The following is a 20,256-nucleotide window of genomic DNA, read 5'->3' as shown; positions in this document are numbered from 1 at the left end:
AATCTGTAACAAAGAAGGAATCGTTTATGCATTTCCGAGGATCAGAGCTCACTGAAAACTCCCAAAAAAGGTGATCTCTGAGTAGAGATGCTTTCTCTCTGGCTGCCGGCCCATCAGTGAGGTTTGGGAGGGGTGGACCCTGGATGAATTGCTTGCACCTGTGCTCCCAGGGCTGGCCGTGTCCTTTCACCAGTTGCTCAATCCCTGGTTCAGTCCCTGACCTAATGGTCCCCCGCAGTTGTTTACATAGCTCTCCAGACATTTTCAATTTTGTTTTGAAGGAGAATTTATGAACATGCACTGATAAGTGAAGTGGCACTACATCTGTTGAGAGACAGTTTCTTTAATGACTTTCAGCAGAAGAAAATCAGCTTTGTTCATCTGTAATGAGAGAATCATGACACATACCCAGGCTCATACAGTTTCATAAGAATTTAATGGTGTCTTTTCCTAATAAAATTTGTTGTTTTTTTTTTTTTTAAATCTACATGTTGGATAGAACAAGATTTTGGGCCTTTAGAAGAAAATGGCCAGGTTAGAGACTTCAACAGAAGAAAACAATTACCACTTTGTTAACTAATTTGCTAGAATGCAGCAAGAAACAGTAAAATTATCATAGCTATAACATATAAAATCTCAAAAATAAAATAAAATCCCTGTACTAATAAAAATCTATACTTTGGAGAAAAGCATGTAAGTATTTTCTTGCTCTGAAAAAAGCTCTGAAAACAAGTCATGTGCATTTGTGGAAGTATTCTCTTCAAATCACAGGATATAAGCATAAGAAATAAATGTGCAAGCATTTCCATCTCTAAGAATAAACAGAATGCGTTTTCTGTCAGAACTGTTGCAGTCACTTAAATCTCAAACCCTTCTTCGAGTCTAATATTGAAATTGCAGATGAATTTTTGTGGAGCAACAAGGACATCTTGAGGCAAGATAGAGAAATGCAAAACTTCTGTTCCACATTGATTTGGGAGGATAGAGGGTCAGAATCTTGGCACACAAACGTAAATATTATCCTCTTGAATTCTTTGGCAAAGTCCCACAAGTTCCTCAGAGTATTATTAAAGCAATTCTTAGCCAGCAGTCCTGAAATGATAGGAGGCATGCTTACCCCTTATGTTGCTCTACTTGCTAAAAGCTTTGAACACAGAGCTGCGTTAGCAACATGCTTGCCATCATGCGTTGAGTTGCTTTTCTCCTTCTTAGAGAATTGAAGAAAAAAACTTCCCACTGCTCAAAATAAGAATAAAGTATTACACTGTACATATTTTAAAATGGAAAAGTATAAAGATAGTGAGGAGGCTTGTGAAGCATTAGACGCAAATCTACAAAAAATTTAACTTTCACAGTTCTTTGTCACTCTTTAGAAGTTTCAAGTATTGCTTTAAATTTGTACCTTTGAAAATCCGATATAAATGTTCTCCAAAAGGGAGGGGGAAAAAAATCATAAGTTTCTTACTGTGGTTAAGATTTGTTTGGTATGAAAATACCAAAAAATTTTCTAAGTTAAAACTGGAGTTGTGGGCCCATTCGTAGAACTTTCTGTCCCCTTATTTGTGTCTGCAGCCTTAAAATCATCGCAACATTCAGGAGCATCATTTGCCTCTGGAGTTGATGGAGTAAGGTCAATAGTGATCAAATCAGTTTCCTGATCTTTTTTCTCTACTTCGTTGCAAAATTCAACCTTATCTTCCTGCTGGCTGTTCTTTATTTGTCCGTTCTGGGCAGGATAGGTACGAGCAATGGTGTCATACAGAAATTGGTAATGTTCCTTAAATACAAAGAGAAGAGGATAGTATGAATGGAATGCACAGAGCCCAGAGATTATCTCATTCTTACTTCTTTAAAATTTTAGAAATGTAGCACATAGCTGGACGTGCAGGACCATATATGAAGCAGATTCCACAGCTTCTGGCAGAGAGGACAGTGGTTCTATGGTATATTACGATATCATGTGTATGCAATGTCTCTGCAGCTGCCTTTATCAGATGCACCAAGCATTGCACTTTTGCTTTACAAAGCGAAGTCACCAAAGCACATTCTTCAGAGTATCTAAGCATTAAACAACTTGTACTGTGAAGACTCTGGAAAAGTTATCTATAGTCTGCACCATAGTGACAAAACCATTTGGTTTGTTAGTAAAGCAGGAAATGCCACAGAGATCCAAAACCTCTCGAGTGATTTAAAGTAACTAAGTTGGTGGCTCCTAATCTGTGCGATGCAGTTAGCCCCCTAACCGCTCAAAGGATGCTGTACCTGCATGTCCTTTGAGCAGCTGCAGAAACACCAGTTTATGCTATTTGTAATTGTACAACATGCATCCTTCCGTAATCTGTTTTACAATTCCAGCTTTGGACTGCTGCTACAATTACAGCATAGACTGCTTTATTTTTATCAGTAATGGCCAATTCTAAAGTAGTGGTAAGTGGCTGTTCATATTCTGATTGTAATTAGTGTTCCCTATGCAGAAACAACACATATGGTTAGGAGGATATTTGACTGATGAGAAGCCTTGTGATTAGTCCTGTTATTTCACAGGATTTACTTACAAAGGTAGAGACCACTCCCAGCCTGCTGCGACGAAGAGCTTTTACTACTTGGAAAACATCTATTACTTCTTCAGTTTCTGCACTTTCCAAGAGGGTCATCAAAGCACAAAACACACCAGTCTGCTGCGATCCATCACTAAAAGAAAATGCACCTTCTTAAAATGTCTTCTTAAAATCAATAAGATTTCTTATTAAACAATAACTTTATTTCAAAGTCTATACAATGAATTACATATCTGAAAGGTGTTTTACTGGACAGAAATTGTAACAATTAAGGATATTTATAGGATACACACAAGACACAGCTTATTTAGATTATATCTTGAATTAATGTGGCCATTTAGTATATCAGAGAGAAATTAGAAGTAACAGACTTACAGGCTCAGCAATGATTAGCGTAATTATCTTCCTTTTAAGATAGTATGCAAGGTTATTTCTAGAAATGGTCCTAAAAAAGCCAACTTATGCACTGGGATAAACTAAATACTCTGCTGGATCCTCACTATTATTTCACTATAAGAGCACTCTGAGCTAGCACTTCTCAAAATACACATATCAGGCAAAAGCAGCTCTAATCACCTACCCCATACAGGCTTGTTGAAGAGAAGTGCACTCATCTTACAGTACTGCAATCAAAAAGGTCAATTCTGAGCTGAAAAGAACATCCTAAGAATAGCTGAGTCTCTCCCTCAAGCCACAGAAAGGCTTGTGGGAAAAGGTAGCTACCACAAAATTGTGGTTACGAAGCATACCCAAGCCTCAGAGGCAGGTTAAAATATGTGTTGAGTCGAGACCCACCAGCAGTGGATGACAAGTGGGACAGTGCGGCTGTTCCTGTTGTCCTCAGAGGCTGCTCTGGCTGGCACTTTCTGTTTAAGGCTTAGAATCATATCAACTAAATCTTTGGGGTCTTCGGGAACATCCAATCCATTCCACTTGTGATATTGATACTGATACACCTTCTGTGTTTCTTTCCTCTGCAAAACAGCAGTGGAGATGTAGTTAATGGTCAGGCTGAAAGAAAAGGTTCATGTAGCAGTACATCCATTGCAGCTGATACACAAAAGAAAACCTACATTCCTGGGGAAGTACATTGTGATATGAGCTCTGCCTTTATGTAATTATGAGGTAGGGAGAGGACGAAGCTTTGCTCAAAGTACAAAAGATAACTGACCTCCTGGGACTCTGCTACCGCTCTCTTGGCAATGAGCTAAATGGTAAATCTGAGGCAATTTGTCACATTTAGTGTAATTAGCAGCTGGTCTAGAAGACAAAAATACTTCAATTTTTTACAGCAGAAGGTGTAAGTGGTGGGAACTGCCCCTACTCTCTCTTTGGGCTAGATCTATAATTAGAAGAACAAATGTAAAACGTCCTTTCGTAATTTGCAAAGAAACTTCTACCTTCAGATGTGTGACATCAAATGCGCGTATGGTGTAGCTAGGACAAGAGTTGACATCTGTCATTTGAACTTCTATGCCATCGTATGTTTGTCTTCCTTCTCCCCAGTACTGTGCACAGAGTTCCTAAAATAGATAAAAATACAAGTTAGTGCTTACTGTATAAACTTCTTTATATTTTATCTTCCACCTTCACTTACAGAATGCGTTCTCTTCAAAGTAGAAGAGAATAAGAGAGTGCAGGTCAGTATTTTCTTTATATATAGATGACCTTTAATATGAGAAAATGTCGCCCTTACCTCATCCCCTTGTTTCAGCTCTGTCAGCATAACAATGACTTTGACTTTTCTTTGGAATACCATTTGCCAGAAGTCAGAGATGGTTTCCTGCAGTGGGCCTTGCGTTGCAATCATAGCTTTTGGACCCCAGTAACCCTACAAAAGAAATGTAAAATATTTTTCCCTTAAATTCATTTCAAATGTGACTGCCATGCAACAGAACTCATTGTCATTTAAAGAGCACTAAATTAATTAACTCTTTTGGTCATTGGGAAAATACACCCATCACAGCAGGCAACAACCTTACAAGAATTACAGAGTCAAATGACAGCAAAATCACAGTATGAATTCCAAAGTATTACTTCCAGATTGACAACAAGATGCATGCATGCTACAGTGAGTGAGGTCTCACAGTGCCATTACCTACAAAGCATATTTTTTCAGGGCTAAAGCAAATATTGAATTCGATAGAACTGTTTTATTGGATCAATAAGAAATAAAGTTTACACTATTACAACAGAGTTAGTATGCCACAAGTTCACATTAACCTACCAAGAGTAAAACTAAGTTTACACTTAATAGAAACAGTGTAGAAATAGAAATGTAACAGAGTCACATTTTAAAGAATCCAGATAAATCTAATTTACCTACTAATTGCATAACATCCATTATTTTCGTAAGTGACAGATAATGGCTCTCTTCCTTGGGGGTAAATATGTCACCGTAAAGCTGACAGTCCAAACTTTACTAGCACAGTTTTGTATATGTGAATAACAATCACATTTCACTTGCAGAGAAAATATTAATATGGATAAGTATGTTGTAGCAAAGTTTAGAATATTTTTATTACTAAAATTAAAAGTTGATTTGCCAATCAAATCTTCCTTGTGAGTTACTTACAGAGGACCCTCTATATACATACAGTTATGAAGGAAGCATTAATGTATTTGCTTGATTCTTCACAGTCACTTTCCTCATCTGAGGAGTCCTCTGAATCGTGTTCGCCCTCCTTACTTTGTTCCTCTTCATTCCTGATTGGCACTCGGTTAAAGTCATCTGCATGAGACAGAGTCACAGTTACACCACACTGCTGCTCAGATAACAGTATTTGAGCAGGGCTGACCCTCTGTGTCATCACCCTCCTGCCACCTCCAGGGAATCCCAGCTACTGTTTTATCACTGGTGAAGGTGGCCACACACATGGTGGCTTGGGTTCCCTTATGGTTTGTTTGCTTTATTCTCGGAGCTGAGCACAGGAAAGAAGTTTATCTACTCACTCTGAACTGTATCCATTCCTGAATTTGTGATCTTGCTACCAGGTGTACATTTGTCACTCTGACTAGTAGAGGAGGGTCAGGAAACTGGGTACTGATTCTGAAAAGCCCTTGCAAAACACGTTATGACCAGCAGTGTCCTTTCTGGCAGAAAGCCAGAGGCATCAGAAAAAGGGGGTTTGATAGAAGAGCACTATGAGCTTCTGCACCTTGGGTAATGCCAGAAGCCAACCTTGGAGAACTCAGGATTTGAGAAAAGCTCCTCCAGGTTTCCACCTGTCAGGCTTCCTCTTCCCAGCGCAATTCCTAAGTGAGCCACAGACATTTTGGGGCACACTGCATCCAAATACTGAACAAAGTTTTGCCCTGTATGTAAGAGAGCAACCTGCTCTTTGAAGCTTAGTGCCTGTCATCCTTCACTAGCTTGTCAGTCACCAAGTTCAAGTTCTTCATTTTCACCATCAGAAAAGACAGCTGGTTCCTGATATTTTAATGGAAGCGGCAACCAGAAAAAGGCCAGTCTTTCACCTAAAAATTGCAGAGTGAAGACCACCTGGTTTGAAATAAATCACTCCCCAATATTCATATTTTTAACAAATCGTATCTTCTTCGAATCACAAGGGGAAGTTTCTAATTTTACAGTCTTGAGAAAATTACTTAAATACATCTCTGTAAGGTAATTTACTGCCCTTGTTTGTTCAGAATTTAATAGGTTTTCTTGAAGAAGACAACAGATAAAATTCAGAAGGTTCACAGAAAATACTTACATGGGATTGTGTTGGCACTCCTATTCTTGTTTTTATTTTCCTCTCTATTCCCAGTGTTCTGTGTCCGCCATCCCTTGTAGGAAGGTAGTCTCTAAAGAAATAAGTTTGAAATTATATTTGAGATAAAAATAGTTTCTTGTATCTTGGTCCCCTCTGAGCACCCACATTCTGTCCTCATCTCCCAGTGCCTTGAATTCTTACTTCAATCCTACGAACTTTGGTCACATCTGGACTATAGCTTACAATTGCCAACTCCAACAAGTACAGTAACATGGAAAATATGCATGCAGACGCAACTAATCATCCTATGCCCCTAATCTTTATTAAAAATATTATCACAGAAGTGATCTATTATATATGTTATCTTTTTTTTGTGGCTATTGTGCAAGTCACTTTCAAATCTAAGTGGGAGTGAAGGCCTAGGAGACCAGAAAACAATGCTTCTTTACCTGAAATTCTGCCTCAAGTAGAGAAGGTTCACTTGGAGGATCTTTTCTTTTCAGATTGCTAAGATAGGAATGTAGTTCTGAGAGGCTGACCTCTGTTTCTCCATACTGATTGTATTCCACTAGTGCTTGATGGATAAGGATGTACTGTGACTGGTGTTAACCATTTGAAAAGTTTAAAAATGAAATTATGAGTAAACAAATTTATACCATTATTTTAAAAACAACTACCAACCACTATTTCTTACGTTGTAAGTAGTAATAACATTAAACATTATCATTAAGCAGCCATTACATTCAAAAAATCATAGGGGCTTCCAAGTTAAACATTTTGGAGCACGCAATGTGTTGGATGAAAGGTATCCTGCAAATAAATGCCACATCAATAAAAAACCATGCAATTAAGATTTGAAAGATCAGGGGGAAAAAACGAAATAAGTTAAAAACATGCATCCCATTAAGCCTACCCCTGTACTCTCAACTTAACTGAAAATCCTGCTAGACAGTTTCTTCAATACAAAATTTATTTGATTATGCAAGTTCAACTCTGCTTCTTTGCACTTATGAGCTGCATGTCAAAAGCTGGATTATCAAATCTAAAAAGTAAGTCTCCCCTTTCTCTAGCATCTAAACTTAACAAGCCTAAACTTGTTAAATTTAAACTAAAAAAAACTTTGCTGGAAGTTCTCTCACCCTTTTTCAAAGCTATATTTTGTATGAAAGTCTTCACCTGAATTTTAGCAGTATCCATAACTGAGCAGAGCAGTTCTGAGAAATACAGATCAAGAACTAGTAAAAGAGAGTTTTAAGTGAAAGGAACTTTAGTAAGATACCTCTACTTGAACCATGAGGCATCGCTGCCGGCGCAGCTTCACAACGTAGCCATAAACATCCACTCTGCCTTCTGCATCCAATCCCTCCAACATAGCATCAATTCCAATATAGGTCCCAGTGCGCCCAACTCCAGCACTGCAAAGTGCAAAGGGATTTGGTTACCATAGAATCAAAGAATCATTAAGGTTGGAAAAGACCTCAAAGATCATCTAGTCCAACCGTCTACCTCCCATCAATATTGCCCACTGAACTATGCCTATAAGTACTACACCTGCATGTTTCTTGAACACCTTCAGGCACAGTGGCTCCACCATTTCCCCAGGAAACCTGTTCCTCAATCACTTTTTGGGAGAAGCTTTTCTTAATATCCAATTAGAACCTCCCCTGACACAACTCGTCCTATTGCTAATTATGCAGGAGAAGAGGGCAATCTCCCCGTTGCCACAACCTCCTTTCAGGCAGTTATAGAGAGCAATAGGGTCCCACACTAAGCCTCTTTTTCTTCAGACTGAACAACCTGTGTTCCCTCAGCCATTCCCAAGAAGGTTTGTGTTCCAGACCCTTCATCAACTTTGTTGCCCATCTCTGGACACGCTCCAGATGTCCTTATTGTAGTGAGAGGCCCAAAACTGAAGACAGCACTTAAGATATAGCCTCACCAGAGGCCTCTCTGCTCCTGCTGGCTGCACTATTTCTGACACAAGCCTTCTTGGCCACCTGGACCCACTCTGTTGGCTCATGTTCAGTCAACTGGTGACTAACATCTCCACGTCCTCCTCTGCACAGCTTTGCAGCTATTCTGCCTGTCATGTTTCATGGTGTTGTTGTGTTCAAAGTGCAGAACCCAGCACTAGGTCTTGTTGAACCTCATCCAATTGGCCCCAGCCCAGCAATCCAGCCTGTCCAGATTTCTCTGTAGGACCTTTCTACTCTCAGGCAGATCGACACTTCCCCCCAGTTTGGTGTTATCTTCAAACTTAATGAAGGTTTTCTTAATTCTCCTACCCAGATCATCGAGAAAGATATTAAACAGGCATATCTGAGTCCTTCCCTAAGAGAGGAGCAGTCAGCAAGAGAGCAAAAGTGAAAACAATTCTCGCTGGAAATTAATTGCAACACTAAAAATGATGAGTCTGAGTTTTAAATGCTTTGTAGTGACAGTAAGGTCAATTCTGTCAATCATGGTGCTTATAGCCAGAATAGTGCAGCATTTACCTGGCTAATTTTCAAAAGTCTACATATCCTCAGGTTTAGTCAATTTGAATAGAGAATGATTCACCAGAAAAAAAAAGCTTTTCTTTGCATCTTTAACTACCTCCTCTCAAGAAATTATTGCACAAAATTTGGCATAAGCCAATTACTTTTGACTTTTTCTAGCTCCATTCTGTGAATAGCTTAACTTCATATTCATTTAACATAATATAATCATTACAAATTTTTATGATTTACCTGCAATGAACCACTATTGGGCCACTAAAAAAGTTGCTGAGAGCATTCACTCTGCGTCGGAGTTTGAGAAGGAGATGTGGATCCTCAGGAACACCATGGTCTGGCCAGCTGGTGAACTGAATGTGAGTGACATCTCTTCCAGATGTTCTTTCTCTTCCCTGGACAAAGAGAAGTATGACTTTACATATATATATGTGTGTGTGTGTGCGTGTGTGTTTATGAAAAGCCAAAATCAAATGCAGATACACAAAGCAAAAGAAAAATAAGGACAAAAGTCATCAAATATTGAAACAGAAATTTCTGACAGTTTGGTGTCATGTGAGGCTCCCAGCAGCCTCTCAGGTTACATTTTTCATATTCACTTTTAATCAAAAAATTACAGTCAAGAGCTGTGAATCAGGAATTCACAATGACTTGAACAGAGGACAAGCAAAAGGTTCAAAGTGTTACAAATGTATTATTCTCAGGCTAGCCTATGATCCAGGGTGTAATATGTTTCCCCATTCCATTCATGAATAACTTAGTTTATAGCTCTTCTTGTTTCAAGTGATATCGGTTAGTAATTCTCTCACGTCTCCTAGAAGTAGTCTGCTGAGGGCACCTTAGATTAAGAACAATAAATAAGATAATAACATATAAACAAAATAATATACATTTAACTGCAGACCATACAAGAAATAAACACAGTAAAGCCATAGTTCTCATCCTGTTGCAATTTTTTCCTTTTAAGACTAGTCACAGATCAATTATTTACATCATGATACCTTACTAAGTTGCAATTTTTGCATTATTGCAATGTAATGAGAGAGAAGAGGAGGAATTTCCAGCTGAAATAATGACTCAAGATGGGTGGATTTGCTTCATTCTTCTGCTCAAGATATCTCAGTAGAATTACTCTTTGAGTTTTAATGCTTTTATCTGTGAATTAAGTTCCATTTGCCCTTGCTAGAATTTATTAGCATGAGAGAAGCATTTAGCCTAACATGGTAATTTTTTTCCTCAATTACTCATAGAGCAAATAATGTATTTCAGATGTGTAAAGAGAGAGCAGTTAACCATACTTATTGACTCTTCACATAGGTAGATGGTAATTTTAAAATGTTTATATTTATATTGAGATCACTCAATTGAGATCACTCAAATTTTGCAACTACTGTACAATTATCATGGAGTTAGGTAACAATGTCCTATGAGTCACATTGATACTGCAAAAGATAATGCTGAGATGCCTATACAGTTTCTGTATTAAGGAACAAGTTATAAGAAAATCACGAAGTATTAAGTTTTCCATACTTAACATGTTAACAGATTCCCCTTAAACACAGACGAGATACTATGAAAAATAGTTTTTTAAGTTGGGAAATACATGTCTAACTCACATTTCCTGAAAGAAATGACACCCACATCTGTCAAGTTCTCTTTTAAACAAAATGTTGCTTGGGAAACATAAGCAAAGCATCTTCCATTGCTACCTAACTCTTCTCATGCTATAAATAATCTCTTAACAAAACCTACAGACTGACCCCCATTCAGCCTTATGCTCCTAAATCAACTTACATTTGTGATGTGTAGTTTCTGAATTATATAGTCTGGACACATTTTACTTTCACTGATCTTCACAATAATGTCTCCATATGTTGCAGAGCCATTCTCCATTGATGGCCAGTACTGGGCACACTTGTTCTATGAAGATATGAAGTTAATTGGTGAGCAGAATGACTGCAAAATGGCAGACAGCAGAGAGCTAGAACAAAGTCTGATTTAAAATAGACAATAACTCCATATCGTTTTCCAATTCCTTATAGGTCTTGTTCTCCCCTGAAAAGGCAGTCAGTGCTTAGGATGTCACTGCCAAACAATTCCAAATATCTATGGAATTTAACTTGGAACAGAAAGTGGGAAAAAATCTCGTATACTAGGTGACAATGTGAATACCTCCATGCAGACCTTGTGGCTGTTGCCTGAAGGCTGTAGAGAAGTTTGTTGCTAATTCTATGGCGTCTTTTTCAGCCTCCAGGGAGGAACTTTGCTCATGCTTGCTGATAAAACAACTCAGAAATGCTTTAAACCTGCACGCTGCCAACATTTTAATCTTTAAAAGCTATCAAAACTCCTCATGTTACCTTCCCTGCTCTATGTGGAGTAAGGAACATAAGCAAGCCAGAAGCATCCAACTTTCCCAATTAACGGAAGGGAAAAGATAGTAGATACAAAAAATATTATTAACTGAGGGCACTGGCAGAATATCAGAAGAGCCTAGACAGGGGAAAATGCAAATCATACATTTTTTGCCAAGTCTACAAAAAGCCAGAATGCTACCTCAAGCCCTTTTCTGGGCTTTACTTGGAAGCCCACCCTTTACTACTTACAGCTGTAAATAAAGTGACGTTTTCTGATAAGTGATAATTCCATATGGAAACACTGGTTTGGCATGCTATCCAACATAGGTTTTGACAAAGCCAGAACAACAAAAAATGAAAACAGAGGACTTAAGAAGAAAATGTAATTCACCACAGCATAGCAACCCATTCTGTTTTCAGACAAAAGAAGGATGGATGGATGGATGGACGGATGGATGGATGGGCATTTCTCACCCTGTTTCCTTCCTCACAGCGAGTAACCATGACAATAATTGTTGCTTTCTGTTCCCAGATCATTCTCCAGAAATCATCTGTGGTTTCATCCTTGGGACCTAGCGGCAGAAAATTTCTTTACTGTGAGGGTTATTATGGCACTGGAATTGTGTCCAGGGAGGTTGTGGAGCCTCCTTCGCTGGAGAACCCGCCTAGATGCTTTCCTGTGCAACCTGCTGTAGGGAACCTGCTTTAGCAGAGCGTTGGACTCAATGATCTCCATGGGACCATTCCAACCCCTACGATTCTGTGACTGTGTGATATTTCAAGGCATTTTTTCAGAGTACAGCTACTCAAAAGCTGCCTTGATGTTAGCCCTGCAGTCTGAAAAGCTAAACAGATACCATGCAAATAACAGCCACAGACTTGCTTTTATAAGGGCTGCTGCCATTATGCTACATTTTAAAATTTTCATACGTTTTCAATACATGGCTGTGAAATGTGAAAACTCCTGCTGTAAAGTTATGCATCATCAGAAGTCTACCTCTAACATATTATTTGTTCACCATCACAAAATTCTCTAAGCTAAAACTTACTGGAAGCATTTTCTCATTAAATTTTAAAATGTCAAACTTTCAATTCCTCCTTAAATTTACTTTAAGTTTACTTTGTGACTGCTCCCTAAAAAAAAGTGATTGAAAGAATAAAACAGAAAATTTAAGGTTAAACTTACCTTGTGCAGCAATATATTTTCTTGGTTCTTTGAAGCCCTATTAAAATGTACAATGTTATTCAACTTAAAAAAAAAAAAAGAAAAAAGCATGACCAATAAGATTTGTAACTTTAAAAATGAATTCCATAAGCAACAGTCCAATAACCTCAAATACATTGTAAACATGGAACGAACACATGAGGACATCTTCAAAGCTGTTTAACATATGAAATGCACAGGCTCAAAATTTCTTCAGTAAGGCCTATAATTTTGTACAAGTAAAACTCACTCACATCAATATAACTTGCGTTGATATAGTCTGATCCCGGGTCTCCTGGAATCTCAGAGAGCTCAACACGGTTATGATCATCTGTTTAAATTATTTGAAACAAAATAATTATACTCTCACAAGGAACTGAGAAAAGAGGTACTAATACACCATGTAAAAACTGTAAAAATACTCACATGGAAGAATATCGATGTAACGGTTTTTGTTCTGATTATGGCTCCTCTTGGCCTCCTTCATTGGAAATTTAGTGAAAATTCTTGGTATGCTCTGTAAATAACAATGTTTATTTAACTGGTAATCACATACTTCAAATAGCTTCTGTTTACCACCAAATACATACAGAAGACATTTGGTACTGCTAAGAATCTGGAAGACAGCATTCTGTTTCATACCATTCTATTTCATATATTTCTGTCATTTATAACAGTCATGACATTTATTTTCTTTCCTTATATATCTCCACAATATTGTTTATATCCCCAAGCCTACACATTAAGAGAGACTAGAGAAAATCTACCTCGATAAGCACTTTTGAATTAGATAATTTTTAAACTATGCATTTTATACTTTTGCTGAAAAACACCTCCAGAAAGAAAAGGAAAAATTGTAATATGATCTATCAATGAGGAGAAGTAAGTAGAAAAATTATCTGGAGCCTTATTTGACCTTTGATGAGAATTCACTGAGGTGTCTGTTCTTTGGGTTTTATTTGTAAGCAGTGCATATACTTCAGAAATGCTCTTGAAAAGAATTCTTCCCACCACCTGGCCACAAATCTGTGGTATATTTCAAGCCAGTCACAAACCTGAAATTCATCCAAGAAAAGTCTTCCTTCATCAGCAATCTTCCTCTTGTATGTCTCCAACAATTTCTCTGAAGGTATTGGATCTATGTTCAAAAGCTGCCTTTCATCATCTTTAACTGTGTAAATATGTCGAACATTTATCTTTACTGGCTCTTAAAACACAAATTACATTTCAGCAAATGTGATTCTCAAACTGTCAGCTGTATTAACAAAAGGACAAACCCATTTATTTTAACTGAGCACGTTAATTTTTCACGAACTGGGGTCCCTCAGGCGATCTACAAGGAAACAGGTCCCAGGAATAACAGAACTTGCCTAGCTCTGCTGTAGAGTTGAGAATGCACCAGCAGGGTGTGTGCGGGGCTCCTGCCTGAGCAGCGCTCTTCTACAAAGTGGCGGTTGTAACACCGGGGTCAGTGCAACAGACTGCCCAAACACCCACCGTAGTTACGTGGGTGTTCTAATTCTTTATTGGCAATGGTAAATTGAATTACTGTATAAACAGCCTGTAAACATTTCTCTTGAAATATAACAAGACATGTTGCCTATTTTTCCCAATTTTCTCTGACATATTCTCCATCAGATTCCGTTGTAATAATCTGTAATATTATGTTTAATGACAATGAATGACAAGGCTTAACATCTCTAACTATATTTTTTCACTTCTGCTTCAGAGATTTCTTTAAGCAGTAATATGAGTCAGAGCAAATGGATTTGAATATCAATATTGTATAATGTCCCATTTAATGCAAGGGCTGCTCCGAAAGTAATGCCTCTCATTTCACAATGTTGGCCCACGATGTCAGAGGTAGATGATGGTGGTATGGCAGTAGAGGTTGGACCTTCCTACCAATATTCCAGCAACATCCTGTTGCTGTGTGACAGATGGCAGCAGAGGGGCAATCTGACAAAATGGCATCTGACATGGAAATGTGTTTGAAGCAAAGATGTGTCACTGAATTCCGCCATAGGGGAACAATGGCACCCAATGACATTCAGTGACACTTGCTGAACGTTTCTGGAGATTGAACAGTGGATGCGAGCACAGAAAGGCAGCAGGTGGAGCATTTCAGCAGTGGTAAGAGCAATAGTGTGTCACCTCCACTGGTGCAGCATGCAGGCTCTTGTTCTTCACTGATGAAAATGCACATCCAGTTGTAGTGACAGTGTTGAAAAACAGTACTTTGTAGCTGAGAATTTGCCCTCTCAGTGTTATTGTACTCCTTATATCTGTTGTTTCCATGAAAACATATAGGAGGCATTACTTTAGGAGTGGCCTATAATAATCAATTTTTCTGTGCTTAAATGCAATAAATGATTTTTTCTTGAAGCTCTCTAGTAGTCACTGATTTCGTCTTCCTCATAAGCTTTGAAATCCTGTACAAAAGGTTGCACACACTGTCTAGTTTCAGTCTCCGGAATTTGAAAGCCTTAAAAAATTTACAGTGATAAAGTACTGCTTCATGTTAAAATCCTTGCTTTGAAGAAGGTAAATTGGGAAGGAAAACTCTAGATGAAGCAATATTTGACTCTGAAGTTGCTTTCAGGGTTACAAATGTGATGACCGTTGTCAGAGACAATTGTTTTTTCAATGAAATAATAAATAAGAGTGTTTCAAACCAATAAACTTTTAGTTCATTTAAGTATAAATACTTCTGAAACATATTTGAAATTCAGTATTTCAATGTACCAAAAACACTCAAGTTTTTTTTTTCCTAAATTTCCCTGAATTACGTTATATCATGCTAATATTTGCAAACTACATTTATAACCTAGAATGCAAACATTTCAAAATTGGCAGCAAGAGATCTGACTTATTTTATTTCCATCTGTTATGTAAAGATACTCACCACCTACAAGGCTGATGACTTCAGAAGAATTGCTGTAAGAGGCAAAAGAATCTGTAAAAGCTTTGACTGGTATGACACATATCTGATAACAGGTTAAATAAATGCAGTTTCGCACAAGAACACCAAGGCTTTTCAGTAACCAACAGACAGCATTACAAGCTCACTTTAAAACAAGAATGCTACAGCCCCTGGGCAGATGTGGTCAGGATCTCTGTTGTCCTGCATTGAGCACTTAGAAGGGGGAGAAACAAGGGAGCTGCATCAGAAAGTGTTACTGCTTGCACAATTCTGTCCTTATCACCAGTAGGTAACATCTTTAATTTATTGACTGGAGAGACTTCTCACACCACCTTTGTTCCTCTTGTTAAACGTGTCAGAAAACTTACACATATGCAAAATGTAAAATTAAATAATAAGAAAATTAAGTTTAAGTACTAAAATAACACAGAACAACTCAACCTCCTCTGGAGTCATATAGTGAAAGTTGATTTTGATTCTTGTATTAGAAAAGTTTGAGTCTGGGGAAAAGCAGCTCCCTGTCCTCCTACTGGAAAAAGAAAACATGAGAGGATCTAGCAGAGATTAATTCCCTGGTTTTACTGTGGCTTGAAGGCTGAGAGATTTCTGAAGAAACTGTTCTAACTCCTCCTTCCGTGCCAGCAGTAAATGTCCTCTCACATGTTGCACAGCACCCCTCACAGCAGAAGCAGCAGTCAGCCTGGTGTTCTAGCACAGTACTAAGGGAAGGCAATAGCTGTCCTGTCCCAATACACCATCCTACAGACCTGTCAAGTCAACCCAGAGATGGCTGTAATAAACAATTTCTCTGAGATGGGTGAATCCAATTTCAAAACAGTCCCAAGAAACTGTGTATCATTTCCAATACTTTTAATTGAAATCATTTAGGAGAGGTATTCCAGATAACTTGCGAATATTTTTCACATAGTGAGAGGCATTTTCTTCTAGCAGATTAAACCCTCCATGTTTCAGATAAAAAGGCACACCAGGGAGATTTTAATTCTCTCTCACTGTATTTGCATTGCCAGACAAGACGAGAGGGTTTCTGAGTTTCTTTTGAAAGGATGAGAAGATGAATGGATGACTGTTTAGTGAAATTAGAGACCTTAACACTTCCGAACTACTGCTTGTGAAATATTGTTGAGAAACAGAAAAGAAAAGCAAAATATTTGTTAAGAAAGGGAGAGAAACACGAAGCTTACCTAAGCTTTTTTTGGTGAAGGTCATAGATTTTATACAGAACCAGTAGTAAAGCAATTGATGTCACAACAATCAAAAACACCAAGAATATAATCAGGGCCCTCGAGTTATCTGGAGACAGGCAAAGAATAAATACATTATTCCTCAGATAAATAATTAACAGTATATAAGTTTCCTATTTTTTCTTTTTTTTTTTAATTTTAAAAAGTATATACACAAACCAGGGCAAGTTTTTTGTGTGTGTGCGTGTGTAAACAACTAAGTACTTACTTTTAAATATTAAGTTTAGGTTTGTTATTCCAAGGTCAAAAAATGTTAAGCTCACAGAAAAGGAGGGAACAACTTCTTCCTCATTATGAAAACTTTCACTGGAGTCCTCCATGTCCACCTGCCAAAATGCCAAAGCTCACCAGCCTGGCACAGCCCTGGTCTGCATGCTGCGCTCACTGAGCATGTGAGTGGTGGGAACGGGGGACCTCATCCCAGGGCCGCAGCAGCTCCAAGTGCAGCCTGCCCTCTGCACGATGGCCCATCCTGTCATCATCTGCTCACTACACAAATAAACATGTGAAGTCTTTTCACCTCTTGTTATCCTTTTTTTTTTTTTTTTTTTTTTAATTAATGACAGCTCTTGCGAGCTCTACCAAGAAACTTTAGTAACAGATATTCTTCAAATGAAAAACTCATTTATCCCATTTATCCAATTCCTTTAATCCAACCATCATTTTGAATTGAATTCAAAACAGGATATCTCACATGGGAGATCACTGACATGTTCCCTGTGCCTCTGACAGTTGATAAGACTTCTCTGACAGACACGGAGGGACACCTCCCAAAAAGATGCAGTGGGAAAAGTCTTCCATGTAAATAAGTTACTTTAGTTCAATAATATATAAAGTTCTTCTTTATTTATATCTTGTCTACTATACTTTTCATGCCTACGATACTTTAAGTTTCTTAAAATATTTGGAGTTGTACACACACACTCCATGGGAGTGGGGATTCCCTCACAAAACACAGCTCTTGGAACACGACATCTGAATACAGGAAAATAATTCTGAAGTGATCGATTTAAGTCAGACGAATGAATTTCTAAATGCACGCATGAGGAAGCCACGGCTATGTAGGTATTCTGAGTTGTGTTTGATGACTTGTTAACATGGTCTTTTACATTAATGTTGAAGAAGGATTTTTTTTTTTTAATGCAGTTAATTATTACCTATACAAATAGGCAGATTGTAACAAAATTCAGAATTTACACCATTACTCCATACTACACTTAAGTCAAGAAGTAAAGATGCTGTATGTTTTTACTTACATCTGGTATATATTTCTTCACATACTGAGTCTCCTGTATAAAATCCATTATTCACGGAGATCTGCATACAGTGGGTGAGAATAATAAAAATGTTCAGATACGCCAAGTAAAAATGCTTGCATAAATTCTTTAAAAAGAAAAAATCTGTAGGTCTTTCAAATATATCTATTTCCAATGAATATCAATCTCACTGACAGCCTGTTACAGTGCATCTCATGTTTCCAGTTAAGTTACAGCAAGATCTTGATCCAGAAATAACTGTTTAACTGAATGGCAATGTTAATGAAATAGAAGACATTTTACAAAGTCAAAGACAGATGCATCTACAAATATATTCTTTCTCTAATCAAATCTCTCAAATCTGAAAGAGAAACCAAACGATGTGCAATGAAGCATCATTATTATATTTGCTTCAATACCAAATACATAAATAGTAAACTGATACAGATATTTCTAAGCCAGCTACTGTGCTGGAATTTATAAATAAAAGGTTAAATTACAAAAGCTGAAGACAACTGTTAAAAACTTGCTTTCTAGAAATATTAACTTTTGATTACTTTAACTGTTAAATAAAATACCAGCTTTGTTTAGATATGTTCATGTCTTTCATACTATTGTACATTTATCCCTCCTTTTTCATTTTCTTTATAGAAAATATCTTTTTCTATCTGTCCCAAGCTATTCATCTTGCAGGTTGCATGCTGTCTGAACCTATATGGAGTAGCAGGTAAGGGCTTGATTGATACAACTAGAAACATATGCAGAGACATGTTATTTCATAAGTAACAGCCACTTGTTTACATCTCCTGCCTGCAGATCCATAGATGATCTCCACTGCCAGATTTGCCTTTTTCTCTAAAATCAAGAATAATGCACTTAAACAATGTAAATATAGGAGTTTTGCTTTTTATTTAGCTAAATAAGCTCACTTACCTTAAAGGTATATTTTGTCAAGTAAGAGAGATCTTTTATTGTAAAATCGCATTCATTCTTACTCTTTTTCTCACTCCCGCTGCTGGAATTCCAAGCCAATTCAAATTTTGTTTCACTTCCATACACTTTTTGACTTCTGCATTCAACTTTGACAATATTATCAGCCACCAACTTTAGTTTGAAGCCAGCCACTTTCTCTGGTTCTGTTTGTAAAAGAAGTGTTACTGGATCCATTCTCAACATTTCAAACCAAACATTTTAACAGTATGTGTTCATGTCTACTTGTTATAACCCCTCTTAATAATGTTATGCAATTTCTTCCTTAAAAATCACTGTCCCAATTTAACAAGATGAAAAAAAAAAACAATTTGGGAAATCAATTTGGACTTATCTGAACTGAAAAAGCTATCAAAGGGAACTGAGACAGCTGGGAGGAACAGAGCTCCACTGGAAGTCGGGCTGCAAAGATAATAATATGGCAACTATCTTTTGCTTCTGACGTCACCCATTTGAGGACAACGGACAAAACATGGGAACAAAGTTTTCAGCCTGAGCACATAGGTTTCAAAACTGATGTGGAAAAGTACTAGTTGGATTCAAGTATCAGATTGTTCTAAAACTCCTAAAACTTTTTACTTTTTAATGCTAGTACATCTATTAAGTCTAATCTATGTTTTCTACCTTTAATTTTGCATTGTGCTGCAAAAGATTTAAGAATGGGACACAGCCTAAGGGACCTCTCACTGGCTGTTAAAGCCTCAAAGGGCAGTAAATAACCATCCACATAAGGCAGCTTTATTAGCCACACTGCCATGGAAATTTTCTCCAAAAATCACTCCAAGTTGCAAGCCAGTACACTAAGAAGTATAAATATGCAGCTGTTTTTTCTTTGTATGAAGAGTTAAGGTGTGTGAAGCTTTATGAGCAGACTGAATTTCATCTGGGGGGCAGCAGGACACACTGCTTCGCTGGATGGGCTGTGGTTCCTGATTCACTTTTATCCACAGGGCACATTTGTGACTTTCAGAATGCTGCTAAAAGAACTAGGACAAGAAGAAAGCAAGCATTTCTTGTGGGAATGTGCGTGTTGAAGATGGAAAACTGTTTTCCAAATTGTAGCTTTTTCTATTCCCTAGGAGCTGTGCTCTAATGACATGTTCTCCTGTTCAAGAAATCAAAAAAAACCTCTCACAGTATCTGCTTGACCATGTTGTTATCATCTGTTGTAGCAGCTGGAGAAGGTTTAGTGTCACAAATTTATGAAAACAATCAAATTCTAGTTTTCACGAATAATACAGGATTTTTTTTTCCTGGACCTTTAAATATATGGTGGACCACAATCTCTACCTGATATATTAAAACATGACTGGAGCCCAAGAGAGTAGGAGCTCCAAAATTCAGAAGTTTTCAAACTATTGTCTTAATTTAAACAAACAAACGACTGAACAATTTATGATCATCCTATAATTAGGACTGTTCAAAAAATAGTCATTTTTCAGTTTTTCTTAAGTCTCAGATCAAACACATTACATTATCAATCAATTCATTCATCAGT

The 20,256-nt window shown here is 37.5% G+C and overlaps 1 protein-coding gene across 10 annotated transcripts in view; it reads right to left on the bottom strand.

Moving 5' to 3' along the window:
* Nucleotides 1-325: 325 nt before the first annotated feature.
* The window catches only part of PTPRC (protein tyrosine phosphatase receptor type C), a 59,718-nt gene continuing 39,787 nt past the window's right edge, over nucleotides 326-20,256 (bottom strand). For 8 of the 10 annotated variants that reach the window (XM_042874027.1, XM_042874026.1, XM_042874031.1 and 5 more), the window contains 20 exons: nucleotides 18,702-18,904; nucleotides 17,769-17,829; nucleotides 16,453-16,561; nucleotides 15,233-15,264; nucleotides 13,383-13,534; nucleotides 12,754-12,844; nucleotides 12,582-12,658; nucleotides 12,310-12,346; nucleotides 11,598-11,695; nucleotides 10,561-10,686; nucleotides 9,004-9,161; nucleotides 7,554-7,689; nucleotides 6,724-6,873; nucleotides 6,275-6,365; nucleotides 5,156-5,289; nucleotides 4,255-4,389; nucleotides 3,959-4,081; nucleotides 3,354-3,532; nucleotides 2,556-2,691; nucleotides 326-1,777 (listed from right to left, as the gene is read on the bottom strand). In XM_042874027.1, coding sequence (XP_042729961.1) covers nucleotides 1,508-1,777; nucleotides 2,556-2,691; nucleotides 3,354-3,532; nucleotides 3,959-4,081; nucleotides 4,255-4,389; nucleotides 5,156-5,289; nucleotides 6,275-6,365; nucleotides 6,724-6,873; nucleotides 7,554-7,689; nucleotides 9,004-9,161; nucleotides 10,561-10,686; nucleotides 11,598-11,695; nucleotides 12,310-12,346; nucleotides 12,582-12,658; nucleotides 12,754-12,844; nucleotides 13,383-13,534; nucleotides 15,233-15,264; nucleotides 16,453-16,561; nucleotides 17,769-17,829; nucleotides 18,702-18,904 — 2,498 coding nt within the window. In that variant the 3' untranslated portion in view covers nucleotides 326-1,507. The remainder of the gene's footprint in view (nucleotides 1,778-2,555; nucleotides 2,692-3,353; nucleotides 3,533-3,958; nucleotides 4,082-4,254; nucleotides 4,390-5,155; nucleotides 5,290-6,274; nucleotides 6,366-6,723; nucleotides 6,874-7,553; nucleotides 7,690-9,003; nucleotides 9,162-10,560; nucleotides 10,687-11,597; nucleotides 11,696-12,309; nucleotides 12,347-12,581; nucleotides 12,659-12,753; nucleotides 12,845-13,382; nucleotides 13,535-15,232; nucleotides 15,265-16,452; nucleotides 16,562-17,768; nucleotides 17,830-18,701; nucleotides 18,905-20,256) is intronic. The other 2 variants (XM_042874028.1, XM_042874029.1) reach the window with 2 other exon arrangements.

This window comes from Lagopus leucura, unplaced genomic scaffold, assembly GCF_019238085.1.
Source record: "Lagopus leucura isolate 7727_CA_CO unplaced genomic scaffold, USGS_WTPT01 Super-Scaffold_100009, whole genome shotgun sequence".
NCBI classification, from domain to species: Eukaryota; Metazoa; Chordata; class Aves; order Galliformes; family Phasianidae; genus Lagopus; species Lagopus leucura.
This window is presented reverse-complemented; position numbering and strand designations above follow the sequence as displayed.